The sequence below is a fragment of the Emydura macquarii genome, unplaced genomic scaffold, assembly GCF_026122565.2.
Source record: "Emydura macquarii macquarii isolate MOO-44397 ecotype Brisbane River unplaced genomic scaffold, CSIRO-AGI_Emac_v2 contig_2924, whole genome shotgun sequence".
Lineage (NCBI taxonomy): Eukaryota > Metazoa > Chordata > Testudines > Chelidae > Emydura > Emydura macquarii.
Window position 1 is genome coordinate 3,872,754 of NW_027133061.1, and position 25,490 is coordinate 3,898,243.

General features: G+C 53.3%; 1 protein-coding gene across 1 annotated transcript; it reads left to right on the forward strand.

The window, feature by feature from the left end:
* The first annotated feature begins 317 nt into the window (after positions 1-317).
* Positions 318-17,398, forward strand: S100A10 (S100 calcium binding protein A10). Its single transcript, XM_067569615.1, has 3 exons — positions 318-432; positions 11,039-11,191; positions 16,941-17,398. The coding sequence occupies exons 2-3, from the start codon at positions 11,060-11,062 to the stop codon at positions 17,100-17,102; spliced, it is 294 nt and encodes a 97-aa protein (XP_067425716.1). The 5' UTR covers positions 318-432; positions 11,039-11,059; the 3' UTR covers positions 17,103-17,398.
* The last annotated feature ends 8,092 nt before the right edge of the window (positions 17,399-25,490 follow it).

Below are 25,490 nucleotides of genomic sequence, written 5' to 3' on the forward strand. Positions count from 1 at the left end.
GAGGCAAGTGGGGCCGGGCTGGTTTGAAGCCCCAGGGAATGGGGCCAGCTGGGGACCGAGATTAAGGCCAGAGAAGGCGGGCATGGGGCTGGCTCGCTAGACGGGGCCGGTGGGGATGGCTGGAAGGCCAGACAGAGGCAGACAGACAGACCAGGTGGGCGAGGCCAGCTGGAAAAGCCGGGCCCCTGTCAGCGGCTCCTCGCCCAGCGTGCGCGGTGCCAAAGGCAGGGGGCACCCGCGAGCCGGGCTCGGGGCTGCAGGGAGCCGCGTGTGACTCAGCCCGGGCCGGACTCAGGTTTCCGCCCGCCCCCTCCCGGACCTGCCCCCCCCCCCCCGCTTTAGTCTAGGGCCGGCGGTTCCCGTCCCGCTCCCACCCACACTCGCCGAGCCTCGCTCCCCGCACGGTGCTTCGCTCCCGCGCTCCCCGCCGAGGTGAGTCCGGCTGCCCCGGCCCCTCCCGCAGCGCACTGGTCCCGGGGGGGGGCTTTGCCCCCCCCCTGCAGATACACCCCTCCCCCCCCCGGGTGGGGGGCTCCGAGCTGCCTTCTTGCTCCCCGGCGCTGCAGCTGGACTGGGGGCGCTGGGGTACCCCGGGAATGGGGGGAGGCTGCGGATGGGGTTAGGAAAGGGGACCCCAGCCCTGCCGCCCCTGGGGATGGGGGGGTCACCCCAGCCCTGCTGCCCCCCCCCCCACCACCCCGGGGCGGGTTAGAGATCCCAGCCCCCCAATCCAGCCCCGCTGGGTGGGGGTCCCCGTGGAAGCGGCACCAGGCCGTGGTCACACCCAGAGCCCTGGTCCAGCTGCTGTCCCGGAGCCGGAGCCGAGCGCACCACACCCCTGCAGAGCAGCAGCCTGGGGCAGGGAGGGCAGTGCCAGTGCCGCTAGTGGGAGAGGGAGGGTCTGTCCGTCCGTCTGTCTGTCTGTCCTGGGGGCAGGGGTTATTGGGGACGGGCCAGTTACTACATCTGCTGGTGCCACTCGGCGCAAGTGGCTCGTGGGGGCATCGTGGACCTTTCCCCGCAGCAGAAAAAGGGCCCCCCACCCCCCACCCTTGTGAATGTGGCCTGGGGACGGAGCCACATCTGCTTGGGAAGTGGGATTCGGGGGGCTGCTGCCAGACCCCAGCTTTCTTCGGGGGGCTCGGAGGGGTTTGATTTTAAAATTAAAAAAAAAAACCACCCCAAAACCTTGTGTCCGTTGGGGCTGCGTCTTTGTGCCAAAGAGCCGAGCTGGGCTGTTTGTTACACGCCCCTCTGCCTGGGGTAAGGTCTGTCCAGCCCCCTCTTCTCCCCGCCGAGGTCTCGGCTGTGTTTAACGACTGGCAAAGTGCCAAGTTTGCTCTGCTCTTTCTAGCACCCTGACTGCGCCCCCTTTGCTAGTGGTTGGCTTGGGGCCAACTGCATGCCAGGGAGACCCATGCTGCGCTGGGGGGAGCGACCCCCAAGGGTGAATGGGGCCCCGGGGGGGGGGTGAGTGTAGACACTGAACAGCTACTGGCAGACACAGTCCCATTCACGTCAGCCACCCGTCTGAGCAAGGGCATCGTGAGCTCAGAGACCCGCAGGCTTTGCAGAGCTGCCATGTCCATAGCAGAACTGGCGCTTGCATCCCAGGATCTGATCTGTAGGAAGCAGATTGGGTGTGGTCCCTGCAACACTCTGGGCAGCTGAGTAAGCGAGGTGACGGGCCACACCCTTTTTGAGCTTTACAAGGGGATGCCAAGGGCTGAAATGCTTTCAGTGTCTGCTGTGGAGCCAAGGTGCTAGGGAGAGGCGCATGAGACACAGATCAGTGCTATGGCGAAAACACAGATGCGATACTTGCTATCGATCATACAGATCCAATAGAGAGAGAGAGAGAGAAAGACAGATAGATGGAGGAGAGAGCGTGGTGGTTACGTGCAGGGATCTGTAATTGCAGCTTTGAAAGCCGGCCAGCTTATACCACACTGGGCAGGTTTTGAGTATGTGCTGTTCTTTTCCAAGCTCCGTTGCACTGCTGACAATCAGATGCTCCAGGCTTCCCCCTGGACAGCTGCTTTTCTTGCTGGGAGAATGGTTTGATTCATAGAGACCAAGGCCAGATGGGACTACTGTGATCATCTCATCTGACCTCGTTTATACCATGGGCCAGAAAACTTCTCCAAAAGAATTCCTTTTGAACTAGAGCAGATCCTTTAAAAAAAGGGGGAAAAAAATCTGAACTTGAGATAAAAATTGTGAGTGATGGAGCAAACCCCAGGCTCCGCTGCCCCTCTGCCCGGCACCGTGAGATGCCGTTTACACCCAAATGCTCCAGATTCTCCCGACTCACCCCAGTGGGAGTGATTCAAATCACACCCATTTTGTACCAGGGTATGTGACACAGGACAGGGGCAGGCTCCTATCTCTAAGAACCCAGCCTGTGTCACTGGGCATGTCCTGGCAGAGCGGGCAAGAGGAATGAGACGGGACGGACTGAAAGCCGGGTCCCTGACTTGGCTGAATACCTCCTTGGGAAGAAGGCTCCCTCCACCTACTCTTGCGGTCTGGATTCCAGTCCGGTGCCCGCTTCAGTAAAGCTCCTTTCAACCTCATCTCTCTGATCCGGGCCTGGGGCGGGAGGCTGCAACAAGGGTAGGATCTTAGAAGCCCTGTGCTCAGACTGAGAATGGTACACGCCCTGCCAGGCTCCTGGGGATACTCCAGCAGACAGAACAATGCGGCGGAGCTGGCACAAGCTCCAGTTAACAATCCAAGAACAGAGGTCCTTTGAGGAGACTTGCATTCCAGTTCCCCTTTTTTCCTGATCTGGGGGGAGGGGGGATGGGCCTGCCACTCTGGGTTTTCCAGCTGAAAGGTTGGACATGGAGCTGCCGTGGGGAAGCGCGTCTTGGCTTTGGCCAGTTTTCCAAGCAAGCAGCCCCGAGTGCAACTGGCATAACAGCCAAGCCTGGCTGGGCTTCCTGTTTTTTTCCAGAGAGCTTTTCAGACCCCAGATGCAGATCTCGGGGCAGGGAAAGCAGCCTGAAGCGAACAAAGAGTTTGGGAGGGGCCGGGGCCCGATCCTTAGCTGGTGCCAATTGGCATCGCTGCCTTGACTTCAGTGGAACGACACCGATTTACACCAGCTGAGGATCTGGCCCACTGGCTTCAATGGCGCTGCACCGATTTACACCGCGGGTCTTTCATGCAGCGCAGCGAAAGCCCCAGACAGCTCCCAGGCCTGGCACGGAGCAGGCAGCAATTCTGCTGAGACAGACGCTGCTCTGGGAGTGAACAAAAAAAGGACCCCACGCTACGGAGGCCCTGCTGCATTTGGATAATTCAATCCGAATGCTGTGTCCGTCTTCATCCTGTTGCATCGAAAGATTTCCCAGGAGAGGCAGTGTTTCACAGATGGGGAAACTGAGGCATGGAGCATTACTCTATGGTCCCATAGGCGGAGTCTGAAATAGAACCCAGAGTCCTGCCGCCTGGCCCTGTGCTATAACCGCTACCTCCCATCCCACAGCCAGGAACAGAACCTGGAAGCCCTGTCTCTGTCACTCGACTTCTCTAACCACGCCCGCGTGGAACCGAACCAGGAGTTCTGGCTCTCGGTCCATTGCTCTAATCACTGGGCCACACAGCTCTTCTTAGGAATCCTTGTGCCAACTCTTGACATTTTATTGCAAGCCTCACAATAGCTGGTTTTTTACTCAAAGCCCCAGTTTCTGGAGGCATGGCCCAGATCCTCAAAGGTATTTAGGCACCTAACTCCCATTAACTGGTTGATTTCAGGATCTGGACCCCTGTGATTGCATGCTGAGCTTTCCTTTTCTTTTTAAAGATAGTTTCTGGTCTTTGTGGGTGTGGAGAAAAGCTTGCAGATTCGACCATTGGATGCTCAGAAACCAGGAGGCAAAGAAAAATGGCCCCATATTTATTATATTTTTAAAAAATCCCATGATTGGGAAGCCAATCTCGTGGTCTTTTGGAGGCCCGATTCATGACCTTTCGCTGGCTGGGGTGGACGACCTGCTTTGTGGTTCATTTTCAGCACAGTGTGTTTGTCTGCCTGCTGGTTAAATAGCCACATGGTCTTGAAAGGATTCATGGTTAGCCACAGAATCCCCAAATCTGCCTGCCGCGCATCTGATAAACACGAGGGTGAATCCGGAGTGACACGGCTAACAAACAATACAGTACACCACTGATGGTTGGTGACGGGAGCCCCTGAGCTGCCCCCGCCTGCCCACAAAACACACACTCCTTCACAAGGTAGCAGAAAGTGAAAGCTACCTTTGTGCAGAGGGGCAGCACACGAGCAGCGTGCCATGGGGCAGCGGCAGCATTTAAATGGCACATAGTCCTTGTGCTCTCACCTCTCTGCACTGAAAACATCAGTGCACGTAGAAGGAAATCTCTCCTTTGGTCCCAGCCCCGTCACTGATTAGTAAAGACAAAGTACGTGAAATGTTAGCATCTTGGAGCCAGAGAGAGATTTTCCCAGCAAAATCCATACGAAGGGAACCACATTTCACAATACATTCCTAGGAGGGGGCTGCAGCATTTGTTTGGCTTTTGAAAAAAAAAAAAAATTATAGGTGAGGTTTTCCATCATCAGCTTGGGAGTCAGGACTCCTGGGTTCTGTTCTCAGCTCTGGGAGGGCAGTGGAGTCCAGTGATAGCAGCAGGAGAAGGACTGGGAGTCAGCATTCCCGGGTTCTTGTCCCAGCTCTGCGATCCACTCCCCATGTGTGGGCAAGTCGTGAGGACCGACATTTTCAAACACGTCAGGATGCCTCATTTGTGGGGTTCCCAATGCTAGACGCTGGCAGGGACCTAGTTTCCAGGAAGGCTCGGAGCAGGCAGCATCCCTTGAGCCGGAGGCTGTTGGGGGTGCTCAGCATCTCCACAACCGAGGCCTTAGGGGCTAAAGCCAAGTGCCCACCAAGTAAAGGGACGCCGAGTTAGAGGCTGCTCTGGAAAATGGAAGACCTCTAGGCCGAGGTTAGTGGGCTAACGACACTAGCCCTCCTCTGCACAGCGCTGTAAGAGTGGCAGGTGCAAGCCCCACAAAGGAGCTCAGTGTTGTTCTCATCAGGGCTTCCCAAAAGTTATTCCACCAAGATGGTGGGGGTGGAAGATTCCAGTGATTTGCAACAGGCTATCTAGGGATAGTCTCTTTGTTCTGTGGTTGTACAGCAGCCATGACTGGGCTCCTACAATACAAACGCATCATCTCAGTGCAACTCACCAGACTGGGACATTTTGCTGTAGTTCTTACCTGGCCCCTATTACTGACATTTCTAAGCATCTCCCAATCTTTGAGGTATTTATCCTCATGGCACCCATTTTACAGATGGGAAACTGAGGCACAGATTGGCTAAGTGACCCATGCAGGATGCCTGGGGTGAGGCAGGGACTTGAACCCAGGTCTTTCAAGTGCGAGGCTAGCGTCTGAGCGAGCCTGGGTGGGAAGGGGTCTCCATGAAGGGTTTTGTACTGGCCATGTCCATTGCGTTCCCCTCGCCAGGCTGGTCCGGTGTCACCCGGCGCCGTTCCTCTGCTATCTATCCCCACCATGTCCCGAGGCCGCATGGCTTGGGGGCTGCGATGAGGGCAGCCGCAGAAAATCCACAAGCCCAGGACACGTTGATGCTGTTCCTGGATGGAGATGGAACAATCCGAGTCATTTCCTCAGAGGCATCGCTGACCGCTTTCCAGCAGGGCTGGAAAATACGAGCTCAGGCCAGGCAGAGGCTGGGGGAACATCCTGGGATAGGGGGATGGGGCATGGTGACCTGTACTGCTCCAGTGGCTGCAGGAGGGAGGAGAATCCAGCCAGAAACAACTGCGTCCCGTTTATTCATCACACTAATCAGGAGGGCGGTTTATTTTTCCACCCTGCTTGGAGTCCCAGCGCCATCAGCAAACAAACCCTGTCTGCGTGGCACCCCGTGAACTCTGGAGCAGCACCTCCTGACCAGCACCCAGCCGTGGCCGAGGTTTTAGACACTGCCTCCGGGTCGCAGCATTTGATTGTATTTGCCCAGACGCCCTCCTAAAAGAGTCTCCCCTGCCCTGGGTTGGACAAGCAGGGGGCCTACGTCCCACAGCTCCCCAGGGATACTGGCTTGGCTGCTTTCCTCCAGTCTCGCTGTTTGTTGCCTACCTGTTGCATTGCTGGAGTTGGGGAGCTTTTCCCCTTGCTACCGGCTCTTCACTTCCCACCCCAGCCTCTATTCCGAAGGCCGGTTTAGGCACCACATCCATGAGGGAAGGGAAATGGACCAGAGAGAACAATATGGCCTGAGGCAATAGATGAGTTGAGAGATGGGTCTGCACCAGGCCCTCAATCCATGCTTCTCTCACCATTTCAGAGTCAGATCAGCACCCAGCACCCTGTTTGAGTGAGCCTTGGCCAGCATCTCCACAGCTAGAAGCGTGAGGTGCTGGAGTCTGCCCTAAAGCTCTCTAGCTGGGCACGTAACACCCTCACACCTTCCCCAGACCAGGCAGAGAGGGGCCCCTCTAGCACCCGTTGCGCTGTGGGTCACGTCGAGATGGTCGGGATAACATGGGAACAGCGAAGAACGGCAGGTTTTTTTCACCATGCCCGACGGTGGAAACCTGGGAAGATTAGCTGAGCCCAGCGGCTGGGATCGTGTCAGAACGGCCGGTGGGATTCTGCAGCTTGAATCCTGCGTAAAACCCAGCCTGAACTAACCCCGACCTCCTCAGCCCATTTCGGGGCCCGATGCTTCAGTTCACTTCGGAAGGGGGGCCCGGACCCCGATCGCTCTGATTTCAGGGAGGCGCAAGAAGCCTGCACAATGCTCTCTCCCCGCACCCCAGGATTTGACTCTTTCTCCTACCCCAGTGGAAGGCTGAATGGCCAGCCGGCTTCAGAGAAAGGCTGCAGTAGCTAAGCATGGTGGAGACGGAGGAGAGGCAGCCAGTGCTCACTCCCATCTCCTCCCCGAGGCTCCTCCGCAGGGTGCAGCCCCAGGGAGCTGCGTGGGGCGAAGTGGCCCTGGAGGGGCTGAAACTGCAGCAACCAAAAGAGGATGTTGAGATTTTAGGCCCTGCCTGTCACTCAGGTTTTGGGCCCTGAGCTTTGCGTTACAGCAGGGCCCTGCTAATTCGCACCAATGGGGGAGGAGACCCAGGGGAGAACTGCTGGATGCTGGGGGCAATGGCATGGCATGAGTTGGACTAACAGGTGGGCGCAGTGGAGGAGTTACCCCCGGCAAGGAGCATCCGCCTTCACAACGGAATGGCAAAGGACCGGGATCATGGGGACTTTGTCTTCTGAAGGGGTGCAGAAGGGCGGTCCCTGAATAGGATGCAAAACGGCAGCTGTGAGCGTGGGGAGATTTTGCAGCAGTCCTAAAAAAAAGAGCCAGGAACAGCGTTGGGTGCAGATCCCAAGCCATCGCAAACGCCCAGGTGTGCAGATCGTTGGCTGGCAAAGGAAGGAGACACGGGCGAAGCAGACGGCATGCTCGGCGCGCTGGCTGCTGGCTCCCTCCTTGGGCGTTTATCCTGCTGTAAGCTTGGGGGGGCCAGGAATGCATCCCCCAACACTGAGCATTTGGGCCTCATTTGGAACCAAGATCCCTCGTACTTAGAGTCTTCCAAAGAAAACACCAATCGAGGCACTGTGGCTGGACCTAGCTAATCTCCGGACGGGAGCAGGCTGGTTACCAGCTCAGCAGCCCCGCAGAGACCCCTTTGCACGTCTCAATGCTCACGGATGACTGTAGTTAATTCATTATCCCTCCCAAGGATCTCAGGGGCCCTGATCCGTGCACGGCCCAGGGAGGGGATGTGCACGAGGAGGAGTGACGGTGCACTAGTGGAATCGCTCCTACCTCGTGTTCTCTGGCACGCTGAGTATCTGCAGGGCTCCGTCCTTTCCCCAGGGTCCCTCCCTGATGGAGGGCAGCAGGCGTTAACACCCCTGGTGTATGTAGCCCAGAGTGCAGAGTCTGTCCCCTCCCTTCGCATTCCTGCTGCATTCTCCTCCCGTACTCCGGGCCGGGGTGGGGAACACACACGTCCTTTGATCAGCACTTGAGGCTGAGGGCTGTGGCCTGCGGAACATCTGGGGACAGGGCAGCTCATCTGGTTGACATGGAGCAATGATTTTGCTCTATGGGAGGAGGCCTTCCCGGAGCAGGAAGCTGCCACTCAGCTTGCAGCAATCTGCTCTGGAACAGATTCCCTTGCGCAAACTTTTTAACCCTTATATTGCCGGAGGCACCTTTGTGCGCGCGCGTGTTCTCCCTGCCGCTGTCCATCCCGAGGCATTCAGAGTTGGCTCATCCTTTGGCCCAGCACTTCAAGCGTGTCCCCATCGCTGTCCCCCCGGTATGTCTCGCCCACACGCTCAGAGGATCGTCTCTGGAAGTCAGGGGGAATTCAGTCCATGGCTTCTCTGCTGGGATGGAAGGACAAATTAGAAGGATGCACTCTGCGCCAAGAATGTTTGGCTGCGAAGAAAGGGATGGAGACCCAGCAAACACGTTGCACATGAGACACGCCTATTAGCAGCGAGATGTTATTCCTGATCTATTTGAACCAGATGACCAGGGAAAGAGAAGCTTCATGTCCCATTCATAGTTCCTCAAGCCGGCTGGTTCCCTCTGTCTGTCTGTCTGTCTTTCATCTATCTATAGCCTTTTAAGGAAAGAGCACCCCAAGGCATGTTACTACATATACCATCAAGATAATCATTCCAACGGGGCTATATCCTTGTAAAACACCTCAAGCACGTTCGGGCACAACAGGGATCACTGCAGGAAAAGCTGCTTTCACCCAAAGCAAAGATGGCTTGAGGATGAAATTTCTGAAGCGTTTTGCGAGGGATTACTCTTTTCCCCCCTGGAGGCCTCACTCATGGGATTGCAGCATTTGCTACATGCCCCTGATCACGCTTCTCTTCACTGCACAGCAGTATATGAGGCTGCTGGATTTGGCAGCGGATCAAAGTCTCCCATTCTCAGGGGCAGAAGCAGAGAAAGGAATCTTCCCTTGAAAGAGTTTGCTTTGACAATTTATTTTAAAAAAAAAGCCACAGCATTTAACAACCAGCCTTGCTTTTCCTACAGACTCTGGTCGAGTCTTTCTGTTGAGTTCGTCCCTGAAGGCTGTATTCTCTCTCCAGTCATCTGCTACTCCATGTGGCTGTGCAGCGCACAGGGCAACTGAGTTGGGGACACAGCAGGGCAATCGCTTGGCTGGGCTGAGCGGTCACAGAACACAGATGCAGCTAGGCATGACTCGTAGGTATTTTAAGAGCTGTCAGGTTTCCTCTTAGCCTGGACATGCATCTTGGCTATGCACACTCAGCTAATTGCATCCTGCTCACCCCAAATTACCCCCAGGTGATAGGAACCGTCTTCACTTCCTGTCCCAAACTGCTGTGAATTACAGAATCAAAGATGCTAGAGATGGGGGAGGGGAAACCCTCTTATAGTACCTCTCAGAGCAGGATTGATCACTGATGGGACTTTCTCTAATGTCTTGCTGCACAGGATTGCTGTGAGTTGATAAATAGCTGCCACGTTCCACCCCAGAGGTGATTGCATTGTAGTGGTGGGAGAAGTATTCTCTGAATATACAGGCTGGAATTCTGCCCTAGGATACACGCAATGGGCAGCTTTTGGCTCATAATTTAAGTAGTTTTCAGAGGTAGTTGAGTTCCTAGGGATCTTGCTATGAAAGGTATAAGATAAGAAAATCAGCGGTTAGCCGTGTCCTGCTTTATATTAAGATTGCCTCAGGTGGGTTTCATAAGGATTTATATTTTGAACAACTAACTGTGGCTCAAAGCACAAGTTATTGAGCTCGACGCAGGAATAAGGGGGTAAACGTCCTGTGCTAGGTCAGATTAGATGGCCACAATGCTCCCTTCTGGCTCTGAAATTTACCAATCTCTCTGCAGTACATTACAAGTCGCTTTCTAATCAATTTTTCACCTGTGGTTTAATCGAGGTTTTTCCCTTGAAAATACCTAAACCACTTCTAAAATGTCAGTGCATCAGGCAACTTGGACAGAAATAACCGAGAGACACATTATTTCCCCTAGTGCTGGAACTTGAAATAAAAAACTCAGAGATTCTCCAGTCACTCCCTCTTTTTCTAATTTAAACCAAACTCTCTTACTCATCCACGTTTATTACAGCTTCCCCCACCCAAAGCACATTTATGTCCCATAAACTTTATTGTAAGTTAGGAGAGTACAGATACCCTGGTACAGCGTATTCTCCTTTTGATGTTCAGGAATGTCCTGGCTTTGTGTATTGGATCAGTTTGATCCGGGTTTAACTGCTGAGGCAGGATCAATTTTATTATGCAATAAAATCCTTAGCTGTAGTGGCACAAGTCAGCGATTATAATTATTGGGCCGTGCAGCGCTAAAATGGGTTCCACTGGGAAAAGGTGCCAAGAGGTGTGGATGCTGATCCGACCTTTATCCCAACTCTCCCAGCCTCTCCAGCATCTGCCTGGCTGCATCCCAGCAGGTCTCCACCCTCTCTAAAAACTAGGCAGATATAGAAATACAAAAACATTGGAAACAAGTTTTTAAACCCGTGGAAAGTTTCCATCTGGATCTGAGAGCTCAGATCCCACAGTGGTGGCTGCTGGGGTAAGAACGTAATAGCTAGCAGGTTTGGCAGATGTATTAGAATTCAAGTTAGAAATGAGGCATAGATTTTTTTTAACCCTAGGGATGATTAACCATTGGCAAAAGCTACCAAGGGGAGCAGTGGATTCTCCATGTCTTGACGTCTTCAGATCCAGCCTGGAGGCCTTTCTGGAAGACACATTCGTCAAACACTTTATTGGGCTCAATACAGGGGTAACAGGGTAAAGTTCTGTGGCCTGCAATACACAGGAAGTGATAATAGATGATCTAATGGGCCCTTCTGGCTTTGACATTTATGAATCCGAATGGAACGGCTGAAGTCTCTCACAATAATTAGCATGGGTGGTCTTGCTGCTGGGGATAAAACTGACAAACAAAGCTAACAGCTGTCTGTGTTATTTCTCCCCACTTGGGCAGGCTTGAGAAACCAGTGCAAAAATGCCGTCTCAAATGGAACACGCCATGGAGACGCTGATGTTCACCTTCCACAAATACGCTGGCGACAAGAACTTCCTAACAAAAGAAGATCTTCGGGTGCTGATGGACAAGGAGTTCCCTGGGTTTTTGGATGTGAGTGAGAAATGCTGATGGGCCCACTTGCTGATTAATCCCTTTTGTCATTGCCCACTGAGGGACTTGGCTAGTCCTAGGGGCTGGTGATTCAGGGTTGGGGGGCGCTTTTCCCTCTGAGCAGTGATGCTCCAGTGTGGTGCTAGTGGATGCTGTTAGGGTGGGATGAGATGCAAGATGAAGGTCCCAACCATTTTATACTTTAGCATGACAGTTTTTACAAGTCAGGGTCAGATGCTCAGGTACCATAGTAGAGCTGTCAGATAGAGCAGGGAGGACAGGACAAATGGATTAGATGGGACAAACAGAAAGCCTAGGATTTACAGACAGAGTCCCAGTCAAATTCCAGGTTGGGTGATGATTGTTTTTCCAGCTAAACTCCTCTAACTTCAAATGAAGACATTATTCTGCACTCAAAATGAGGGCCCAACCCGGCTGGATTCTCAGGGCTACCGCAATATCAGTGTAAAATAATACCCATGATTTCCCCTCCTCAAAATTCTTTGAATCTCCCAATCAAAGCCAGCTATGGGATTTAGCCACTCAACTTGCCATTAGTTCATGTCAAAAGAAGCCATGTGACAAAGTCAGCTGATTTGACTTTGAAAACCTCAGACCAGGTGCATGGCTGTTGGTGTAAACTGACTGCAGTGCTTCTCCCCAGAGGTGGCTGCATTTCCGCAGGAGGTATAGACTGTGTGTAAAAGGCTTTATGGTGGGAGGTGCTGTGGGGCTACCAGGCCATTCTCCTTCCTGCTGCCTTTGGAGCAAGATCCTTGGGGTTAGGGGAAGGGATGGGCCAGGGTGAATGAGGAGGAGCTGTCTCTGGGCTGAGATCTTCTCTGTTACCCCAGGGCAATGCCACCCCTCTGGCTTCTAGCCCAAGATGCCCGCAGTATTGTCTCTCAAAAAGACCTGATCCACCTCCTGTTGAAGCCAGAGGCCAGGCTCCCATGGCTTTGGATTGGGCCTGGCCTTGTGTTTAAAAACTCCCACCGGAGGCACAGAGGCAGACGGCCCCTTCGCCCCCTCCCAGCCCCTGGCATTTGTGCACCGAACACAGCAGAAGCCAGGAACCACAACTGCCACTGGCAGAGGAGGTTGGGCGGGGGCGCTGCTGCACTTAAGCCCCTGCCACTTATCAGCACCCAGCTGACAGGGACAATGGGGAAAGGCTCTGGGCAGTGTGTTCCCTGATAAATGATGCATCGTTACAGACAATAGACAGCATTTTGGCAACAGCCTGCTCCTCTATTAATAACCCAGCTGCCTGGTGCACTGCGTTCTCCCTGCTCCTTGGCTGCTTTGGTTTGGTGCAAAGTGAGAACAAGGCGGCCAGGCAGACGCCTGAGAATGACAGATAGGTGCAGCTCCCCCCGTCTGCCCTCTGATAAATCTCCATCAGCCAGACCTCACGAGCACCCAGCTGTGATCCCGTAACGGAGGGATGACGCACCGTCTGAGCGGTAACTGGAGCCGCCTCTCAGGAGGTGTAATGCAGCATGAAGAACATGAAGCAGTTAAGTGACTTGCCCAGAGTTATACAGTTAGTGGCAGAATTAGAATACAACCCAAGCCCCCTGCTCTAACCACTGGGCAACGCCCCCTCTCAGGGCTAAGCATAGAACCCAGGAGTCCTGGCTGCCCGGCAAATACGTTAAGCGCCAGCACTGTGTTCACAAAGAGGATCCCAGGCAGCAGTGGGGTATGGAAAGGGCATAGCCTGCGGGGGCATGAAGACACCTTTCTGGGTAACTCCTGGCAGGTTGAAGAGGGGACTGAGGGCTATCACTGCCCCTGCAGGCATGTCTTTTCTCAAGGGAAGCCAAGCCAGAAAGAACTAGGCTAGGCATGGTGAGATACAGGACAGGACTGCGGTGTATCAGCAGGGGGCTCTGGGTCAGGACAAAGGGACACTGTGTAGGGAGCCCAGGTCTAGAATAGCGGGGGGGGGGTCAGACGAAGGGGCATTGGCAGAGCTGGGAGTGGGCAGCGCAGGGCTAGGATAGCAGTGGGCGATGGGGTGGGATCCGCAGAGCTGGGTGGAGGGGGAGGCCAGGGCTGGGATTGAGGCAGGGCTGCGGGGGCTCAGAGGTCAAGCCTGGAGCAGCAGAGTGCACATCACACCACTCTTGCCGTGCCTGGATAAAACCACCCGGGGACAGCACGCACGGTTCCTGCCTGGTGCCGCTAACGGCCGGTAGATCGCTGCTTCCATGAGAACCGGATCCGCTCACACTTTGGAGCAGGAAAGCATCCTGATGTGCTTACAGATAACCGTCAACCCAGCCCGCCTCTCCTGTGCTTCCAGCACCCAGAGGCCAGGTTCTTGTGCAAGCTGGCACGGGTGGCACAGGTTGATAAAATCACAGGCAGGTATTTCATGCTCCAGCCCCAGGGGCATCCATTCCACTGCGAGGGTGCACAGCGAGCCTGTATGCAACTAACCAGTGCTTTTTGGTCTCCCCATTACCCCCTGCCCCAGGGATTCAGTGACCTCCGTGGCAGGGCCTCCCCTGCAGCTGGCTATGCGCGGCTGGGGTGTAAGCAGGTGCAGTGCCGTGGAATTGCTCCTGCTAATCCCAAGGCTGGATTTGGCCCATCACCTGTAACTGACCTAGGCTCTGTTTTCAGAGGCACCTGAATCCCATGGACTTTCAATGAGAGCTGTGCGCCTAACTCCCTTAAAAGCTCCGGCCTTGCTTTTACTAGCACTAGAGCAGTCAGAGCCATGGGGCCAGTTTCTGATCCCAGTGGCCGCAGCATAGTGACTGCAGGGATTGAATCAGGATTGCTCAACCTGACCCCGGTGTAACCAGGAGCAGAGTCTGGCTGTAGGGGATGTATTCTGATCGCGGGCACCCTGGTGCAATTCTGGAATGACGCATTGAGCTCCCAGTTGACACCGACATTAGGGAGATCAGAACCTGTCCTCGGTCCTCTCACCTAATTCAGTGCTAGGCTTCAGGATGCTGCACGTCAGTCCTGGCCCGCGTCACACCCTCTTAGTCCAGGTGTGGGGAGGAGGAGGGGAGAGAAGAACTAAGAGGTCTTTATCTGGAGTGATAACAGCCACTCCCTGGAGCAGCTTGTAGACATACACTGCCGCTTATCATTCCCATCCCGGGCTCGCAGCTCAGGGTTCTGTTTCCTCAGTCCGTAAAGCAAACGCTGTGGTCACTCGCAGACGGCAGGCCGGGCACGAAGCTCACCAGCCATTGCTTTGTGTGATTCCCCAGCCCAGCCTGTGCCTGGGGAATACACTGCATGGGGATGGGGTAGGGGCCGGATGCACAGAGGTCATTTGTTTATTGCCTGGTGTGCAAGCCAAGGGGCAAAAGGTTCTTCCAACCTCTGTCCTCAGAACCCTGGTGCTTGGACTCAGAGGGCCCGGGCCTCCGTACGGGTGGAATTTCACTGCCATAGCACAGAGTTCAACGTCCTCCAGAATCACATCCAAAATGTCTCATTAGATGAGACCTTAGAAACCAGCGTGAAAAGCCCTTCTCCCAGCCCTGTGGACATGCACTCCTTCCAATGCAGGTGCCGGCTTTAAATGTCTCCTCCCTCTGCCTGGGAGACTGTCACATTGCAAAGTCCAACGGATCCCTGCCATTCATTGCCAGTGCTGCATGCACACAGCACAGTCAGCGTTTGCACTACATTACAGCAATTCCACTGTGCATTTGCCACACCTCTCCCCACCCATCAGAATGGAAAATATGCAGGAGCTGGAAAGCTGAGTGGGGACTAAGACTCAAGACTCCTGGCTTGTTTTCCCTTCTCTAGGAAGTGAATGTGTAGATAGTGGTTAGCGCAGGGGGCTTGGGTATCAGGATTCCTCAGTTCTAGTCCCTGTCCTGCCACTGATTCACTGTATGACCCTGCCCAAGTCACTTAACTGCTCTGTCATTTGGTTTCCCACTCACAAAGTTCACTTGCCTCCCAGATGCTCAAGGGATGTGATGTGCTCTGAGATCCTGGGCTACTAAAGGAGTATAAAATAATGTTATTGATTTCCCTGGAAACTTTTTTCATGGCTATTTTTAAATACGCAAATGCTGCGCATTGCCGCAGTCCTTGGCTGAGATCAGAACCTGCAAAAGCACATGGCAAAGCTACTATTATTAATTATCTGTCATGGACCAGGACCCCTTTGTGCTGTGCATGATAGGGGATTATTTAGGGTGGCGGAACTGAGAATAATTAAATGAAATTAAGAAAGAGGAAATGTAGGTGAAAGGGCGGGAGAAATTTCTAGACACAACCAGATCCTCAGTGGGTGTAAATCTGCCTAGATCCATTGACTTTAACAGAGCGACACTGATTTACATCAACTGAGTTTGGTGCAGTGAGAACTACCTAGGAGATGATCCATCTAAAAATGAACCAACCTCTAAGTGATGGGGTTGGGAGGGGATTTTCCCTGGGAGCAGACTATTCCATCAGTTCAGGCTCTCTTGCATCTTTCTCTGAAGCAGCTGGTGCTGGGCTGGAGACAGAATATCAGGCTAGATGGGCCCTGTTCTGTTCTGACCATCCTTATGTTCCCATGGGAAGTAGTGAAAGCCACATGGCTTTGAACGTTGAAAAGCAATAGGAAATGTACCACAGGGACTGACCGTGGGTGTGGAAGGGACTAGATGATCTAATAGGTGCTTTCTTGCTGCTGATTACGTGTCTAATGGAAACAGCCTGCTGTGGGTTCCAAGAAGCCCACGGAAACCACAGCTTCATCGGTACGTTGTGCACAGAGCACACAGTGCTCAAAGGGCTGGGATCATAGGCATCCTTCATTGCAACAGGGCGTTGAAAGGAGACGCCTTTTAGAAAACCAGTTTCTATTCACGTCTCCGAGTTTGTGTTTTGCTCAGAACGGGAGCTTTGTCTGACGAGTGCTACACAAGGTTGAGACTCACCCCAGCGCAGGGCGTGAGCACCTCTCAAATCCACATACACACCTCTTGAGCCCTCTGTATGTGATGGGGGGCGGATTTTACTTCTAGTCACCATGGTTCTGCCTGGGAAATGGGCTAGTCAGCTTCGGGGCTATGCACGGGCCTGTGTGAGTTACAAACGCTGCAGGGGGTGCGGGGGGAGAAGGAGTTTGAAGCTAAATTAGAAGCGCTTTGTTAGTTATTACCGGGGCTGAGTGCTGTTCAACGACCCGGTAAGGAGGCTGCCCAGGTCCCAAGGAACTTGCAGAGTCTTAGGGCTCCGATCCTCCAATTTGATTCATGAAGGCAGGCCCTTCCGCCCACTTGGACTGGAGCCTAAAAGACAGGCACAGGGAAGCTGGGATGTCTGGGGGTGTCCGAGCAGAGAGAATGTGGAAGGATTGGGCAGCCCTTGGGTTTGTTTTTATTATTAAGCCACCGTTTCATTTTGGGGGAATTTTTAAAAACTGCGGTTCCTGCTTAGCTGAGGTTTTGGCAGAAACTTGGTTTTACAACCCCCCAGGTTTCCTCAACGCGTATCTTTTAAAGAGAGGCCCAGATGCCACAATGATGGGCACTATAGAAAGCCCCACAGAGCTAAGGTATGGGAAACACTGAAGCGAATTGAAGCCACTAGGATGGCCAGAGGGATGGATGAATAGATAGATGAAGATATACGGAGCCACTGGCATAGACAGACACACAGACAGGCTCCCACACTCTTGCTACAAAGCGGCTTCAGCCAGAAGCTAGTCAGCTCCATTAACTCAGAGCCCCCTCTGCTTTTTCTTTTTTGTATCTTCCCTTTCCAGAACCAGAAAGACCCCATGGCTGTGGATAAAATCATGAAGGACCTAGACCAGTGTCGGGATGGCAGAGTCGGCTTCCAGAGCTTCTTCTCGCTAGTGGCCGGGCTGACCATTGCGTGCAACGACTACTTTGTGGTACACATGAAGCAGAAGGGGAGAAAATGAAGAGGAGACGGGAGACGCCCCCTGCCTAACTCCTAAACCCCGAGTCATATAAAGGGGGCCACGTCGCGGCCTGGATCTGAGCTCCCAACTGGCCATTGGCAGCAATGGAAAGTTGTGCGCATGGATCGAGGACCCAATGTGACCCTCCGAATGTGCAAACAGACTCCCGAGTCGCCATGTAACAGCCCGGAAAGAGCCCGCGATCCCTGCCAAAGCAGCTTATGATTTTTATATTGTATCCATGCTTTGCCCTACAATAAAAAATCCCTCCCTCGGTCTTTTTTTTAAGATCCTAACAGCGTCTAGTTCTTTTCTCTGCATTGGCTTTGTCTGATCAGCATCACTTTAGAAAGAAAAGGGGGCGTTTGGGAGAGTGCAGGAAGCACAGCCCGGGCAAGACAAATTGGAGATGGAGATCGCACGCTTCCAGTCTCGCTGCATAGAGCATTCTGGAGATACACGTAAAGATGGCACAGAGGCACCTGAGCTTTGAGATGCTGAGGGTCACCGGGGGCAACTTGCAAGGAGTGGGAGGGGCTTGCCTAATTTGCATACATTTGCACCGCTTTAAATACAAATACGAGCATTTTTTTAAGAGCACGCAAAAAATCACATGCAGCATGCAGTGCTTGTGGCCCTAACACACCGTTTCCAACCCAGGGCTTGCAATGCCCCCTACCCAGTACGTAGGCGCTCCGAGAAACACCCACTCACAGCCCCGATTTGCACCAGTGACGTGAGAGCTGCACTTGCAGAATTCAGCTGTGTTCAAAGTACACCGCCCCATCGTTTCAAGCTGGTGCAAAGAGAGGTTCAGATTTTGAAACCGGATGTGCAAAAGCGTCAGCCTGCACACCCCCTTTCCCAAATCAGAGCCTGCATTTTGCAACAGCTGGAGACAAGGGGGCTGAGGCATTGGCCTCTTTTTGTTTTGCCGTGATCCAGATGAACCATGATCCAGCTGGCCAAGCCTCGGCCCCACTTCAAGAGCAAAGTCTCTGCCACGAGCCCGAGCCGAACAGATGTGGAAACAGCTTCGGGATAGCAGACCAAGCAAGTGCCAGCTCAGAAAGCCAGAGCAAAGGGCATGACGATGGAAAGAGGCAACTGCTTCCCACCAGGCACCACGGTCTGAGTGTGGCATATAGAGCGCGGTGCCCCTCTTGCATCTTTGACTGCAAGAGAAGCTCCGTCCTTTGCCAGCTGATCGATTTTAACAGAACGCAGCCACTTGGGCCAGGACAGGATTTTCCAGCAGGGTCACGTGACTGCCGCTCAGTAAGTGGTTTCCGTGCGGGAGGGCAATTTTGGGACAGACCCGAGCTTCCAAGCGCAGCACGATATCGTAGCTGCACAGCCTGACACGCAGAGCTAAATACGCAAGGCTCAGTGCAAATGACAATGCAGCAGGAAAGGCAGCTGGCAGGAAGGTCCCCACCTTTCACTTAGCCCTTAGCCCAGGCCCTGGATGACACCTTTCTTCCCCTCCTGACATGGCGTTTCTCTGCATCACTGCCCTTGGAGAGCAGATTCCAAGCTGGCCGGAATATCTCTGGACGCATTCTTCACATTCGCCTGCCAGATCACTGGCTCTGGTCAGTGGGGGAAGAAAGCAGTTGTGGGGGCCTGTATAGAGGAATCAGTGATGGGCTGGATTCATCCCAAAGCAGCAGCTGAAATGGAACCTGGCACCAGAGCGGGACTGGGTTCAAGGGGAGCTGGAGTCAGGACTCCTAGGTTCAATTCCTGGCTCAGGGAGGGGAATAGAGTCTAGTGGTTAGAGCGTGGAGAGCTGGTATTATGCTGGAAGACTCCTTTGAGTCAAACCTCCTTTGAATAGTCCCTTGAGCTGCAGGGAAGCACCGTCCCGCTCAGCGTTGGCTTTCACACCCGTGTCCCTCGCTTGCGCTCAGCCGTGCAGGTGAGTCCTGCTGCGGAAACAGCAGCAACGGTTGTTCCTGCTCCAGGACTGGAGCCCCTGAGTGAGTTTGGCACTTTCCCCTGCCCTGCTGTTCTTTTCTCCCCCCACAGCTATTTTCAGGCAGAGGGAGGTGTCCTGTAACCCCTGACTTTTCCTAAGAATTTTCAGCTGGGCCTGCCTGCTCTTCCTGGTGCCTGCTCGCTTGTTTTCACCAGCCACTGGCATCCCGGGTGGTTCTGAGCAGCGAGCACAGCCTCCAGAGAACTGGTGCCAAGCAAGGTGCCCTTCACTCCCCCTTATGCTAACCAAGAGCCCACACTCACACTTAGAGCCTGGAATAGAGCCCAGCAGTCCTGGCTCAAAGCTCTCTTTCCCCAGCCACTAGACCCCACTCCCCTCCGAGATCCTGGAACAGAACTGAGGAATTCTGGCTCCCAGCTTCCCTGCTCTCACCCCCTGACCATTCACAGACATGGGAGTGCCAGGGAACTGCTGCAGTGCAGCATGTGAAGACAAAGACAAGGACTCGGTGGGGTGGGAGCTCCAGAGGATATGAGTATTTGGGTGGGGCTTCCCTGCAATCTCCCACAGGAGGGGCCCTTGTCACACATTAACCGTTTAATTACACAACTGCCTTCTAATGACCCTTCATCAGCCCCTATTTCAGGGTGCGGGCGGCTGCAGCTCAGGGCGTGTGGGTTTCACTTCCCCACCCCTGGATGCACTGTACGGAATCCGATTGCCCTGCGTGTGCTGAAGATCCAGCCCAGGCACCCCTCCCTTTGCTCTCCCTGTCCCCGGGGGTGTCACAACCATCTCGCAGCGTGGGAGGCTGTTGCATTCTTTCCAGAGGTTGCGCTAGCCTCCAGCCCTGAGCGCTTCATTCCTCTCCCACTAGTTGGTTCAGACAAAGCGGGTTGGGGAGGGGAGCGGGACCCTGCATTTCATGGTCTGTCTCTGTGCCAGTGGGATTCCCCAGTGGCCCGCAGGGCAGTGCTGTCTTGCAAAGATGCAGACTATGAGAGCGGCCCTTCCCAGCCCCCAGCAGACAGCCCAGGTCTCTGGGCCAAACTCATCCCTGCAGCTGCTACCGCTGCAGTTCAGCGGTTACATGGAGAAGGCTCGAGCGGCCGATCTGTGCTCCCGGCTTCAACAGCTCCCCCCACCAGGGGCTTGGCAGGGGCACAGAATGGCCAGAGCGCAGGCCCGCCTCAACCCCGCCACGTCCAGCCTGTCTCCGGGCCGCCCACATGCCAGCACAAAGGAGCTGCAGGGCAGTGATGACCAGACCTCCTCTGTGTCTCCAGAACTCAGACAACATAGAAAGCGGGCAGGGTGCGCTTCCGAAACACACTGCCCCCTGCTCCGGCGGGGCTTCTCGAGGGGGTGCGAAGGAAGCTTATTCTCCATCCCCCTTGGCCTCCTGGATGAGGATACCAGCAAAGACAGGCCGATTAACGCTGGTGATTTTTGCCCCAGGGCTTCTTGCTCACTAGGCATTGGACAGAGACCTACCAAACTCATTGGACGCAGGGGCCAGCTGTCTGTGGGTCTGTCAATACTGCAGCGACAGGCAGCTGGTGCAGTGCAGCCATAACCGAGCTGGCGAGCGGGCACCATGGGTCATTACGGGGCTAGCTCACGCTGAAGCAGCTTCACTGTTCTGGTGCCCGAGCTCGCTAGCTTGAAGCTCGCTCGGGTACGTCTACGGGCACCAGACGTACCCTGTGACTTTCAGGCAATACCAGGCTGGGTCTGCTCTGAACCAGCCATGGACCAGCTCAGTCGCTCACATCCTTGAGCCGGCCAGGCTGCTTACATGACCAGCTATTAGACTGGGCTCTTTGTACAACAGGGAGGCGCTGCTGGGGGGGGGAGAAGGCAGCCCCTGCCAAATATGTGTCCGCAGCACGTCCCTTTGCCAGCTCAGGACTGGAGACTGCTGCCTCTGTTTTCCTGCCCTACGAGTATTCGGTGCCAGCGAACAGCAAACCTCACACAATGGAGGCACTAATCACGTACGGCGATAAATCACTCGGGGCCTGATTTTCCAAAGGGCTCGGCCCATCAGATGCACGGGGCTTGGGAATCTGGAACAACCTGGAGAACCTGTCCCGAAGTCTGATGTTTCAGAGGCGCCGATCACCTGCTACTCCCGCTGAAGCCATGTGGGGCTGGAAGGGCTCGGTACCTCAGAGATCGGGGCCTCTGGACTGTGTGACTCACACGTTGTCACGTCATCCTTGTCTGAATAAATCGCCTTCCCCCAGACCCTTGGCTCACACCCAGAAACCCTCTTCATGCTTTGGCACAAGGAAGGGGTGAAAGCCAGACCTGCAGCCCTCCCCTTAGACTGTATTTCACTGCGGTGTTCCCCCACGCAGCGGAACACCTGGCAGATTCCAGAGCGCAGTCAGCAGTTCCTTCCAAGACTGCTAAATTCAAGCCAGGACTACAGGAGACCCTATTGGATGACACGAAGCACCGGAGGCCGTGCAGACTTAGGAACCAGAGAGACACTCTGGGTCTGTGTGAGTCCAACAGCCTCGACACAGAATTCCCGTTATGTTTGCTCCAGCCAAACCTTCTCCCTTAACCCCGAGGGACACCAGACACGCCCTCTGCAAGAGCTGGCATCCGGAGGCTGGGCTGTCCCAGGCAATCAGTGAAGGGAGGAGAAGAGAAACCACAAGATTCTGCAATAACTTCATGCACAGCAGGGTTATTGGTGCAACTGGCCCAGAGGGACCGTGACCAAGGCAATTACAAGCAGCGAGAAGTCACATACGCTTCGGGTGATGCCCAGCTGCTGTGGGAGGGTTAGCTCCCTCCTGCCATTCTGCTTCCCACTGCAGTCTGGTTTAGACTAAGCCTGCAGGTTGCGAGACCCCTGTCCTGTTTCTGAATGGAATGCACCGTGCCTGTCCTGTAGCCACGCCACCTTGGGTTGTGTCATACTTTCTGGAGTGGTTCACAACCGGGAGTGTCGACCTCAGGACAGACTGTCAAAAAGCAGGGCAGAGACCCCACACTGCTGGTATGTTCTATAATTAGATTTCACCAACCCAGTAACAAATATGAACTCCTGAAGCACGATACCAATCTTACCATGGAGTCACAGCCAGTCCCCTGGGGCACGGCCGTCTGCCCTGCCACCCAGGCAAGCTGGACTTAGTGATAAATGGTCACACAGCAAAAATCACAAAGTATTCAGGTTTCTCCCAGTCCCAAGAGACCAGTCAGTTACCCCAGGTCAATTTCTACCTTAGATCTCACACCAAAGACAACACTAGCAGCCAATCCTATAGTAAACTAACTAAGGATTCATTAACTAGGAAAAAGAAATGAGCGATTCAGAGGGGTAGCCATGTTAGTCTGTTTTTACCAAAACAGCGGGAGTCCTGTGACACCTTAAAGACTAACACATTTATCTGGGCATAAGCTTTCGTGGGCAGAAACCCACTTCACCGGCAACTGACCAAGTGGGTTTCTGTCTAAGAAAGCTTATGCCCCAATACATTTGTTCGTCTTTAAGGTGCCACAGGAGTCTCGCAGAAATGAGAGAGTTATTTACAGGTTAAAGCAGACAATGTATAAGCACAAAGAATCCCAGTCTTAGGTTCCCAAAGGTGACAGAAATGTAGTAATCTGTCAGTTCAAATTGTCTTCCGGGACTAACCCAAGCCAACCAGCACAGGGAGCTCTTTGCTTACGTTTAGGAATCTTTGCCCCTCCAGGTCCAGACAGCATAAAAGAGATTCAGTTTCTCCTCCAGAATCCAAACTGATAGGATGAGTTCATCCATAGCTCCCTCCTTCCTGGAGAGACCTAGGAATGAAATGAACAAAGTCTCTGTCCTTGGGTGCTACACAATACATCATGAATAGTGCAAAGTGAAAGGTCTTGCACTTAGGGACTAACAACAAGAATGTTTGCTAGAAGCTGAGGATTTATCAGTTGGAAGGGACAGAGGAAGAGAAAGACCTGGGTGTATTGGTCGATCATAGGACGACTATGAGCCACCAATGTGATGCAGCCGTGAAAAGGGCCAATGCAGTTCTAGGATGCAGGCGAGGTATTTCTAGTAGAGACAGGGAAGTGTTAGTGCCATTATGTAAGGCACTGGTGAGACCTCAACTGGAATGCTGTGTGCAGTTCTGGTCTCCCATGTTTAAGAAAGATGAACTCAAACTGGAAGAGGTGCAGAGAAGGGCTACTAGAGTGATCAGAGGAATGGAAAACCTGCCTTATGAGAGGAGACTCAAAGAGCTTGGCTTGTTTAGCCTGACCAAAAAAAGGGCGAGGGGAGACATGATTGCTCTCTATAAATACATCAGAGGGATAAATACCAGGGAGAGAGAGGAGTTATTTAAGTTAAATGCCAACATGGACACGAAAAATGGACATAAACTGGCCATCAACAAGTTTAGACTTGAAATTAGATGAAGGTTTCTAACCATCAGAGGAAGGAAGTTCTGGAACAGCCTTCCAAGGGGAGCAGAGTGGGTCTATTACAGGAGTGGGTGGGTGAGGGTCTGTGACCTGCAATGTGCAGGAGGCTAGACTAGATGATCAGGATGGTTCCTTCTTGCCTTATATGCTATGAGTCTGTTTGCCTTCAGTGGGCCATGGACGAGCCCTTTACCTTAATCAACATTTCTTTTCCTGTTTGGTGAGTTACACAATTACCCAAGTTTACAATCCAAACACTCAATATAACTGTATACCATGGGCTATGGAGATTGTAAGTGAGATCAATACCTGCAGCAGCCTGCAAGCACTTTATCAAGTCTAAATGCTAAGCACATTGTTATACACTTAACATCTAATATTTATTTTGATCATTCGAAAACACAGGTAAGCAAGTCTGGTTTCCAGCTATGCATTTGTAAGTGGTCGGTGAGGCCTGGGGCCTTGGCCCCTAGTCTGCCAACGTTGTAGGCGGGTGAATTTTGCAAGCTTTGCAAGGGTGGGGACTTGGATAGGAGACTTCCAAGAAACACTAGGAAGTGGCACACCTCCTTCTGAGTGCTACTGAACCGATGACCCTTGTGATGCAAGTGCTGTTGGAGGTACCATTATTCAGAGGGGATGGAAAATTGAAGTACCAGCCACTTGTGTGACCTAGTGGATAGAGCACTGGACTGGGACCCATGAGATAAAGGGTCTAATCCTAGCTCAGCCTGCTGAATAACCCTGAGTGAGTCATGTCATTGCTCCGTGCCTCAGTTTCTCCATCTGTAAAACGGAGAAAATGATACCGACATCTTTTGTAAAGCGCTTTGAGCTCTGTGGATGAAAAAGGTCACGGGAGAGCTAAATATCATCATGTTGGTCATTAAAACGAACTAAAGAGTCCCCTGAAGATGGGGTGTTCACTCAGCACCCTGGACAAATTCCACCATGGGAAATATTCCTTTCTGTCTTCCTTAAACTTTCACTTCGATTTCAAGTGTATTAATGATGCCAGTTTCCTCTTCACAATTGTATAGCAGATCTGTGCACTGATAAAACAGCTGCTGGCTTTCACTGTAGGGGTGGCTGCATTTCAGTGGTGGGTCAAGTGAACCCTTTACAATAGTTTCATATGAGTATGGTAAGAGTCCGATCCCACAGCATCCTTACTCATGTGGCGTCAGTTGGGTTGTAGCGTAAGACCCTAAGCTTGTAACGTGGATAAAAGAAGCTCTAGAATAGAATAGAATGAATGGTCATTGCTCGAACCACAACACAAAACTGATAGTGAACTCAATCCTGTAGGATCATTGCAGGGACTTTGAAACTGGGTCCCACACTGTCAGTCTACTACCTCGTGGGTACTGCATCAGCATCAGTCAGGCCGGAGGCCTCTAGTAAATAGGAGAGACAAAAACAGGTGCATGATCCAAGACACCCACTGCATGGACTCATTCCGCCACCCAAAGGGCTGAAGAGCTTTGCCTCTGAAAATCCCTCACCCCAAGGTACCCCAAAGCAATAACTGGGTGGGACATGCCGCTGATCCTGGAGCCCCTGGCCGCTTCAGAGCAACTCCCTACAGGCGCTGACCTCAGACAAAACCACAAGTGCACTGTAAAGTGAGTGAGAGCTGGGCAAAGACCAGGGACAACATGACCAAGTGGAAGCTGAGCAATCCGCCCACATGTCAGCGTGGACGCGCACTTGAACACTACCTGATGCAGTGCCCCCATCAGCATCCTGTGCCCTGGAGGAACTGTTGGAGATAAGTGACACCACCGCGCCGTGGCTGCGGTTTTGGAGCAATAAGCTATGACGACGATCTACGTGGCATGTCCGACATGAGGATGATTCCCCCAGAGACTCTGGGCAGGGACTGTCTTTTTGTTCTGTGTTTGTAGGGCCCGTCGCACTCCGGGGCCCTGGTCTGACTGGGGCTCCTGTGCATGATGAGAATACAAATAATCATCACCTTTATCCGAAGGGCTAATACTTCGGGGGCCTGATCC